At 45.3% G+C, this 9211-nt stretch overlaps 2 protein-coding genes across 2 annotated transcripts; both read right to left on the bottom strand.

Moving 5' to 3' along the window:
* Positions 1 to 1246: 1246 nt before the first annotated feature.
* On the bottom strand, positions 1247 to 2543 carry EMWEY_00045720 (CDK-activating kinase assembly factor, putative; the record flags this gene model as incomplete). Its single annotated transcript, XM_013479131.1, has 3 exons — positions 1247 to 1504; positions 1780 to 2018; positions 2540 to 2543. The coding sequence occupies 3 exons, from the start codon at positions 2541 to 2543 to the stop codon at positions 1247 to 1249; spliced, it is 501 nt and encodes a 166-aa protein (XP_013334585.1).
* A 1704-nt stretch (positions 2544 to 4247) lies between these two features.
* Positions 4248 to 7478, bottom strand: EMWEY_00045710 (hypothetical protein, conserved; the record flags this gene model as incomplete). The annotated part of the gene is made up of 1 exon (XM_013479130.1): positions 4248 to 7478. The coding sequence occupies one exon, from the start codon at positions 7476 to 7478 to the stop codon at positions 4248 to 4250; it is 3231 nt and encodes a 1076-aa protein (XP_013334584.1).
* Positions 7479 to 9211: the final 1733 nt, after the last annotated feature.

Here is a 9211-nt window from a genome sequence, read left to right as displayed (position 1 = left end):
TATATATATATATATATATATATAGTGTATATTATAAGTAGGCGATAAGGAAAAACAATGACAATAATGTCTTGGATTTCTTCCTGCAGGTGCTACATAAAGATATCGGCCTTGTGCTTCTGTAGAGTGACTCTCTAGTGAGGAGTGTAAGTCATAATTTCTCTTGTTTTTTCCTTTTATTGTTCTTGTCGAGTTCGTTTTAAGCCAAGTTCAACGCTAGCATAATATACTAGATGCAGCAGCAGGAGCGGATGCAGCGACCAAGAGCAGCAGCAGGAGCACCTGCAAAAGCAGCAACACCTGAAGTAGCAGGAATACTTGCAGCAGCAGGAGAACCTGCAGCAGGAGTACCTGCAGCAGCAGTAACACCTGCAGCAAGAGGAAAACCTGATGCAGAAGGAATACCTGCAGCAGCAGGAACACCTGCAGCAGCAGGAACACCTGCAGCAGCAGGTTAACTTTAAGTCAGCATGAAGATTTTAACAGCAAAAGGATACTAGTTGTCATGGCAATCTTTTTGGTCATAGGGAGAAACTCATCGTATTAAATAATAAAAGGAATAACCAAGACGCATGCAAAGCGACCGTCTGGGGCTTTATTTTGGTACTGCAGCAGATGCAACTGCAACCAACTACAAATTCGCTACTGGCAAATGCCTTTATTTTATTTCCTCTTCTTTAGTATTTCTCCCCTCTATCAATACTGTCAATTTATACATTGTATGCATCTGCACAATACAACTGTTAATGTGTCCTTTTTGCCTACGACCTTACAGCTATTTTGTATAGGAGTTGTTTACTTTTAATTAAATTAATTAAAATTTATTCTTAATAAAAATATATAATAATATTATACATAATTTATAATTATATAAATTAATCAGACAAAGCCTTATTATACAATGCCGATGTTTACTTTTCTTAATAAAAGTCTGAAAAAAATCAAATCCTCACACCAACTCCAAATCACGCATGCATGCATGCGTGCATATGCGTGCATTTGTTCATGCATGCATGCATGCATGAACAAATTATCAATGTATGCATGCATGCGTGCATGCACAAATGTATCAGTGCTTGCATTGATGCGTACAAGCATGCAAGCACAAATGTATGCATTGTTGCATACATGCATGCACAAATGTATGCATGCATGCAATCATAAATTGTATGTATGAATGTACGCATGCATCCATGCATGCATACAAGCACAACTGAATGCATGCATGCATGCATTGTGATAGTGTTTACAAGGAGAGCATGATACCACGTAGTTCTTTTGTGCCCCTTTCTCTATATACAGCAGGTACGAATCCTGCTGCAGCACCAGCAGCATCAAAGTCATGAATATTAATATATTTCCTTCTTGGTATATGTTGATCTTCCCTTATAAGAGGATCTAATGGCTTAGCTCTCTCGTTGCTGCTGCCTGACCCACTTAATCCACTCTTAGCAGCAGCAGCAGAAGCAGATTGAAATAAAGATGAATATTGACGCTCCAATACCTGCATGTACAGTGCAACGAACCCCACACACAAAAAAGCATTACAGCGGCCTCCCGAGTGCTGCACTGCTGCTGGTGCTGCTGCTGCTGCAGCAGAGTAGCTCAACGCCAACAGCTGCTGCTGCTGTAACTGCTGCAGCTTTAATAGCCGTTGTTGTTGCTCAAGCACCTCAAACGCATGACAGCAAGAGTCGCATGAACTGCAGCAGCAAGCACATCAACTGCATCCTGCTGCTGCTGCTGCTGGTGCTGCAGGCAGCAATGAGGTGTACGTACATGGGTATAAGGCTCATCACTAGCGTTGATACTTTTTCCTAAGGGTTTTAATTTAACAATTTCATAGAAATTTCCTTCTTTCTTAACGATTTCTTTAATCTTGCGAACTCGTAGTGCTGCTCTTGCCTCCGCATTCTGCTGCTGCTGCTGCTGCTGCTGCTGCAAATGCTGAGCCTGCGTACGGCCGTGGCCTTCAAGCTCACGGAGACGATTCTCAAGGCGACGCTTCAGCTGCTCATCTGTGCCATACACCAATTCATAAACTGCAGCAGCAGCAACAGCAGCAACAGCAACACAGACAGCAGCAGACATATACGATATATAATAAATATATCGTCACCCTCACATATTGTCTGCATATCAAATATAATCTTTAATTGGCAGCAACAGCAGCAGCAGCAGCAAACACAGCAGCAGCAACAACAACGGCAGAAACAGCAGCAGCAGCAATATTTACTGGCATCTTCTTTTTCTTCTAAATAGTCATTGTACGCGGGGGTATTCTCGAAGTTGTCTCGTAGTGCATTTAACCTGCATCAGGTGTACGTACACCCCAATTATATTTAACTGAATATATATAAAGAAGAAGAAAAGATCATATAAATAGTAACAAAATAGCGACAACAATGATATATAATTATAATGATAAGAATATATACTATTATTATATAATATTACATTATAATAAGTCTTCTTTCTTTCCCCTCAAAATTAGGGTTTAGGGTTTAGGGTTTAGAGTATAGGGTTTGCGTTTTCTTACGCATTATTAACACGTTTTCTTATTTGTTTTTCGAAGGAGAATAAATCGATGTCGGGCTCTGTGAGTATAAAATTTCCTCTTGTAAGAGATCGTTGACAAAGAGGACACACTCCCTTTGTATTATTTGTTATTGGTGCTGTTCCTCCTCCGAATTGTTGCAGCAAACAATTCTCGCATAATTTATGAGGACATACATCACTAAAATATAACTTCTTATCTGAATAATAGCAACAATTTGTGCCGCAAACGGAACACTCGTATTGCTCCATTGTGCTGCTTCTGCTGCTGCTGCTCTTGCTGCTGCTGTTGCTGCGTTTTTTCAGCAGAATACACTCATTTTCGCCGTGTAGGAAAAGTGGAAAGGGCAGAAAGTTAACTATTTCTTCTCATATGGGCGACGTCAGAGAGGGGGGAATTCATAAGAAGGAAATACGCAATAAAAGAGAAGAAAAATAACAACAAGAAAATGGTAAAGAAAAAAGAAAACAAAGGAGGGAAACAAAGAAAAGAAGAAAGGGAATGGCAAGAAACGAACGCCAGCTAGCAGCTCTATAATGCTGCTGCGCTCCCTCCCATCTGCTAATATTATAAATTACATTGCCATTTAAAATTTATCAGTAAAAAACAGTAAAAATTTATTTGTAACAATAGTTTACCTTTGCTTTGCTTTTTTTCCTTTGCATGCATGCATGCATGCATGCAGAAACGACCGCCGGGCCCCACGTGACCATTCGTATTGCCTCGTGTTCTGCAGCAAAAATAAAGGAAATAGCTATTTCATTAGATTAGATGTCTCAATATTACAAAGATACATTTTTTTATTCATATTTACTAATATTCTCCTTTTTGCAGTTGCTTCCGGGTACCCCGCAAGACACCTTTTTTGACTTCTTAGGGATTACGGTTTAGGGTTTAGGGGATTAGGGGTTTAGGGTTTAGTGTTTGAGACTTTTAGGGTTTACCGTTTTAATAAAATCCACTATTCGATTTAAATAATTAAATTAACGTTTGTTTGGTTAGATAAACCTTCCCTCCTTATAGACAGCTAGCCGTCTGCGGTTAAATGAGCCGGCATAGCGTCTACTAGAGAAAAAGCCGTAAAGAAAATGCTGTTGTGCAGCAGTAGAATAAAGGAGGCGGCCAAATGTTGCAGAAGCAAAAGAAATGGCATTTTGCTGCTGTGTTCCTACATTATTATATAACTAGCAGATTTAAATGGGTACTGCAGCAGCACTTAAAGTGTTGCTGCAGCAGCAATTAAAGTGTTGCTGCAGCAGCAATTAAAGTGTTGCTGCAGCAGCAATTAAAGTGTTGCTGCAGCAGCAACTAAAGTGTTACTAAAGCAGAAATTAACGTGTTACTGCAGCAGCAATTTACAATATAGAGGTAACTAGTCAGCAGTATAACCACTGAGACACAGTAACAGCACAAGAATGATGCATCTTCGTGCACCTCTTTGCTGCAGCAGCAACAACAACAACTGCAGCAAATGCTGCTGCTGCTGCTGCTGCATCTCTTTGCCCTATGCTACTGCAGCTTGTAGTTAACAGACAAAGAAAGCAACAAAACGAGGAAGGCTTTAGACCTTCTTAGCTGCTGCTGCTGCTGTTGATGTATAGCCGGGGACCTTGCAGCACTCGCTGCCGCAGCAGCTGCTGCTGCTTACTACTGCTGCCGCAGCAGTAGCAGCAGCAACAGTTTCCATTGATTAGTGCACGAATGATGGCGATACTTCATTCAGTGTTGAGTAAAGAGGCAGCTCTGCTGCTGCTGCTGCTACAGGGCTTTCTTCTTCTGTACAAGGAGGAGTACCTGCAGTGCTGCCTGTTGAGGGAGAGAGCCAAATATCTTCTTCTTGGTGCTTTGTTAAACCAAAAGGAAGAGAGGACACAACAGCAGCTGCTGCTGCATTTGCTGCTGCTGCTGCTGCTGTATCTGCTGCTGTTTCTGCTGGTGTTGCTTCGCTTTCCGCCCAGCTGACACGCTTGGGTGTGCGCGAACCTCCACGCCGAACAGCCGCGCGGGGCATCTTCTGCTGTTCTTGCTTATTCTGCTGTTGCTGTTGCTGCTCTTGCTGCTGCTGCTCTTGCTGCTGCTGTCCTTGTCGCTGTTCTTCTTGTTCTTGAGGTTTTGTTTGCTGCTCTTGAGTCTCAGCAACGCTAGAGAAGCTTGGAGCTGTTGGGCTTAATGGCGATGCTGCTTCTTCTTTTGCGGCATCAGCAGCTCCTGCGATAGCAGCGTCTGCAGCAGCATCAGCAGCAGCAGCGGCAGCAGCGGCAGCGGCAGCAGCAGCCGCAGCAGCGCGGCGAGAACCTGCAGGCCTCATCGTCACCAGCAGTGGATCGGGGGGGCCAGCGAATATACCTGAGGATACTGCTGCAGCATTATAAGAAAACGGCCTTACACGGGGGGCCCTTAGCTGCTGCTGCTGCATTAGCAGTTGGTGCTGCTGTTGCTGCTGCCACAGCTGCTGCTGCTGCGCCTCCAACAGCTCCTGCTGATATTTCAGCAGCAACTGCTGCTGCTGCAGCTGTTGCTGCAGCGCTTCTGTTGACATCAGAAGCCGTTGTGTCCTTGGTTGCTGCTGCCGCTCCTCTTGCAGGCCATTCGGAAGCGGACACGTGTCTTGCTGCTGTTGCGGCTGCTGTTGCGGCTGCTGTTGCGGCTGCTGTTGCGGCTGCTGTTGCGGCTGCTGCAGCGGCTGCTGTTGCGGCTGCTGTTGCGACTGCTGCAACGGCTGCTGCAGCGGTTGGGGCAGCGGCTGGGGCAGCGGCTGGGGCAGCACGTAATAATCGGCTGAGTTGATAGGCACTGATGCTCCTGCTACCTGCTGCTGCTGCTGCTGTAGCTGCACAGGATATACCCAAGGGGGGAAAACAGCAGTAACGTACCCGTCTGCTGCAATAGAAGGCGCCTGAAGCGGCACCTCAGAATGCAGCAGCAGCCCTGGCTGCTGCTGCTGCTGCTGCTGTTCACAAGCAGGCAGGGACACCGGAATGGGAACAGAGTAGGCGTGCTGCTGCTCCATCTGCGGCTGCAGTTGCTGCCTCTCTGCTTGCTCCTGCAGGAGTTGCTGCACTTGCTGCTGCTGCACTTGCTGCTGCTGCACTTGCTGCTGCTGCACTTGCTGCTGCTGCACTTGCTGCTGCTTCGGTTGCTTGTATGCAGAAGGTTGACTGACAAAAGGGGGAGAAGGCAAGGAAGCAGCTGTGCTGACGCTGGGGGTCGGGCTACCACAAACCGTAGGCTGCTGCTGCTGCTGCTGCTGCTGATGGTCTTTGTGTTGCTGCTGCTCCTGTTGTGGCAGTTGTTGCGCCTTTTGCAGCAGGCCTTCTTGTTGCTGTTGCTTCTGTTGCGGTTGCTGTTGCTGCTGGTGTGGCTGTTGCTGCTGCCGTTCATCTAATGAGGCGTTAATCTGCTCCATATATCCGTCCTCTGTCTGTGTACCTGTTGCTGCGTTTGCGTTGCTGCTGCTTCTGGTGCTGGTGCTGCTGCTGCTGGTGTTGTTGCTGTTGCTGTTGCTGCTGCTGTTGTTGCCGCTGCTGAAGCTCCAGTGCTGCTGCAGCTCATCTACTGTACATTCCTCGCTGCTGCGGACAACTGTACTCTTCCCTTCCTCTGGTTGTGCACTAATGGTGGTAATGGTGGTTATTTGTGTTGTTCTTCTCTCTAGCAGTACCACTTCCTCTGCCCCTTTACTCCTGCTTCTGCTGCTGTTGCTGCTGTTGCTGCTGTCGCTGCTGTTGCTGCTGTTGCTCCTGCTGCTGTTGCTGCTCACGCCTGCTGGTGGTGTACCCAGTCCAGGATCCACACGAGCTGAGCTGAAGCCCTCAGGCGTCCCTGGCCAGCTGTCGCTGCTGCTGCTGCTGCGGTTGCTGCTCCACCGATCCTCTGCAACAAATGAAGGGCCTTGAATGGGACAAGTAAAGGGGTGCTCTGTCTTGCTGCTCCTCTGCTCTTTGCTGCAGCTGCTGCCCTGCAGCAAAGGAGAGGCCACACGCCTTCCCGTATTGGTGTGCCGCTGTGTCTGTGTTGCCGCTGCAGCAGCAGCAGCAGCAGCAGCTGCTGCTGCAGTAACTGCTGCTGCTGCATCCTCTTCTTCCCTAAAGAATTCCTCGTCGCATCCAGCAGGGGAAGCCCCTGCTGCAGAAACTGCTGCTGCTGTTGCTGCTGCTGCTGCCGCTGCTGCTGCTGCTGCTGCTGCGACTGCTGTTGTCGGAGTACTGGCCTTGTTGCAGTTGCTGCGGGGCAGCACTCCATTGGCCCCACACCGCTGCTGTGTTCTGCCGCGGACATTGCTACGTTGCTGCTGCTGTTGCTGCTGCTGTTTCTGCCACAGCTGCTCTGGGTGCAGCTGCTGCTGGCCCGTCACTTTATGATTTGTGTGCTTTGCGTTGCTGCCGCACTCCGCAGCAGTAGCCACAGCAGCTGCTGCAGCGGCAGCGGCAGCAGCAGCACCAACATTTGCAGCCGAAGCACACTGTGGTGTATCGGACTTGCGAGGCTTTGCTGTTGATGCTGTTGGTAATAGTCGTCTTAAGAATTGCTCAACAGAATGCGAACGGTTTCTTGGGCGTGCTGATGCAGCATGTGAATTCGCCTCCGGTGTTGCTGCTGCTGCTGCACGTGCTGCTGCTGCTGCTGAAGGCGCTGCTGCTGTTTCTGGATCAGCCACGTGATTGCCACAGGCAGGTCCGATAAACTTCCTGAATAGTTCACCCACACGACGCAAACTAGGGGATCTCCCTCGTGCTCCTCCTATAATATCTGGCTGCTGCTGTTGCTGCTGCTGCTGCTGGTGCTGGTGCTGTTGCTGCTGCTGCTGCTGTTGCTGGTGCTGTTGCTGCTGGTATGCGTTAGACCTGTCGTGCGTTAAGGTGGAGTACAGCTTGGTGCCCCATGGCCGCTTTGCTCCAGCAGTATTATTCGGGTTAGACATTCCCGCGGTAATAAAATAAATATGAAGAAATAGGAGATGCAGTTAAAGGAATTTTTCCTCCTTTATTTTTCCTTATTCTTGCATGCAAAAATGAGTCGTTAGTTGCTGTTAGAAGGGGCGCAAAGGCCTCGTAATGTGTCAGGAGAGATACAATGGAGAAAAACGTCAACTAAAAACTTTTATCTACTATATTTAAACTTAAACAAAATAAAAGTAATGGGTAGCCACTATTGGACCAGTGGCCTGTCAGGAAGCTGATGAGGCAGTGACCCCAGGGGACCCGGAGAAGACACGAAATGTGCAACTGAGGGAAAGAAATCAGCTTAAAAATAAATAATTTTAAGGGAAATAAAAGGAAAAAATTAAACTTTTAATTAATTTAAAGAAGAAATCATTAGACAGCTGGATCCGATGTTGCACTGCGCCGCAGGCTGCTGCAGCGCCTCCCAACATGAGAAATCAGCCACCACCCATAGGAGGTAGACATTCAGTATTTTAGCAAATAAAAATGAAATCATTCAGTTTCTTTGAATTAAATAGTTTTTATTTAAATTGTTTGCTTTCGTTTATCCTCCTGACACACTATTGGAGGGCCACCCATACGCAACAGTGGTCAGTTTACTGGTGCAGAGAGCCGTTGCCACAGAGATCCAGTTGCAGCTTTGGCACAGAGATCCAGTTGCACGTATAATCAATGAAAATGAATTCATATTTTTAACTCTTTTATTTAAATTTTAAATATTAAAATTCCAAAGAATTGCGTGGAAATGCCTGTAGCAATCGCGGTAGATCACTGGCAGCCATGAAGGGAGGTAAGGAAATTGCACTACCCCATTCATTTTAAACCCCTTAATTCAGTTTATAAAAGATAATTTAATTATCCCTTAAAAATCAAATTCAATTTTATTTTTATTTACGTGCAATTCATTTATTTTATTCTTTGTGAACGAAAGAAGGCAGTTTGTACTTCCTCGGCTTCACGGAGACTTGGTTTCCCCTAGAAAGCAATAATTAGATATTAAGAAAAACCCTTCATAAGAAGAGCAAGGAATTCTTCATAATAATCTATAAAAGAAATAAATTAATAAATTAATTTATATGGGAAACTGTATAAAGAGAATAGGAGAGGAGGCAACAGGTCCTACTGGGATTTGAACCCAGGTCGGCGGATTCAGAGTCCGCAGTGCTAACCACTACACCATAGAACCGTTGGTGGTCCAGTGAATAACTTTGTAGATATTTTAATTAATTAAAAAAATAAATAGATAAAAATATCTTTCTTGTAAATTAAAAGAGGAGGGTTTCTTCTTAAGCATTTAAGTTCCTTTTCTTTTGTTTCTTCTCTCTTGCTCCTTTTATCTTACTATATTATATTTACACACGCAAGTGGGTACTACAGCGGAGAAGCGAATATATAATCTTTTCTATTATTTATAATAGAAAAAGGCTGGTTGTATTTCTTTTAATTAAAAAACAAAAATATATATTTTAAATTAGTCTAATTAGAAGTTTCTCTATTAGAGGGAAACTGTATAAAAAGACCTAAAACTGCAAGAAACAGGCTATAAACAGTTGTCTATTTACCCTTCTTCTCTTTAATTAGTATCTAAAATGCATGCAACAATGAAACAAGTATTATTGTTTCATAACTTCAATTATAATTAACCTTTTTAAGGTCCTACTGGGATTTGAACCCAGGTCGGCGGATTCAGAGTCCGCAGTGCTAACCACTT

This window comes from Eimeria maxima, genomic scaffold (genome assembly GCF_000499605.1).
Source record: "Eimeria maxima Weybridge genomic scaffold, Emw_scaff923, whole genome shotgun sequence".
Classification (NCBI taxonomy): Eukaryota; Apicomplexa; class Conoidasida; order Eucoccidiorida; family Eimeriidae; genus Eimeria; species Eimeria maxima.
The sequence above is the reverse complement of the archived record's forward strand: the minus strand, read 5'-3'. Positions and strand labels throughout refer to the sequence as shown.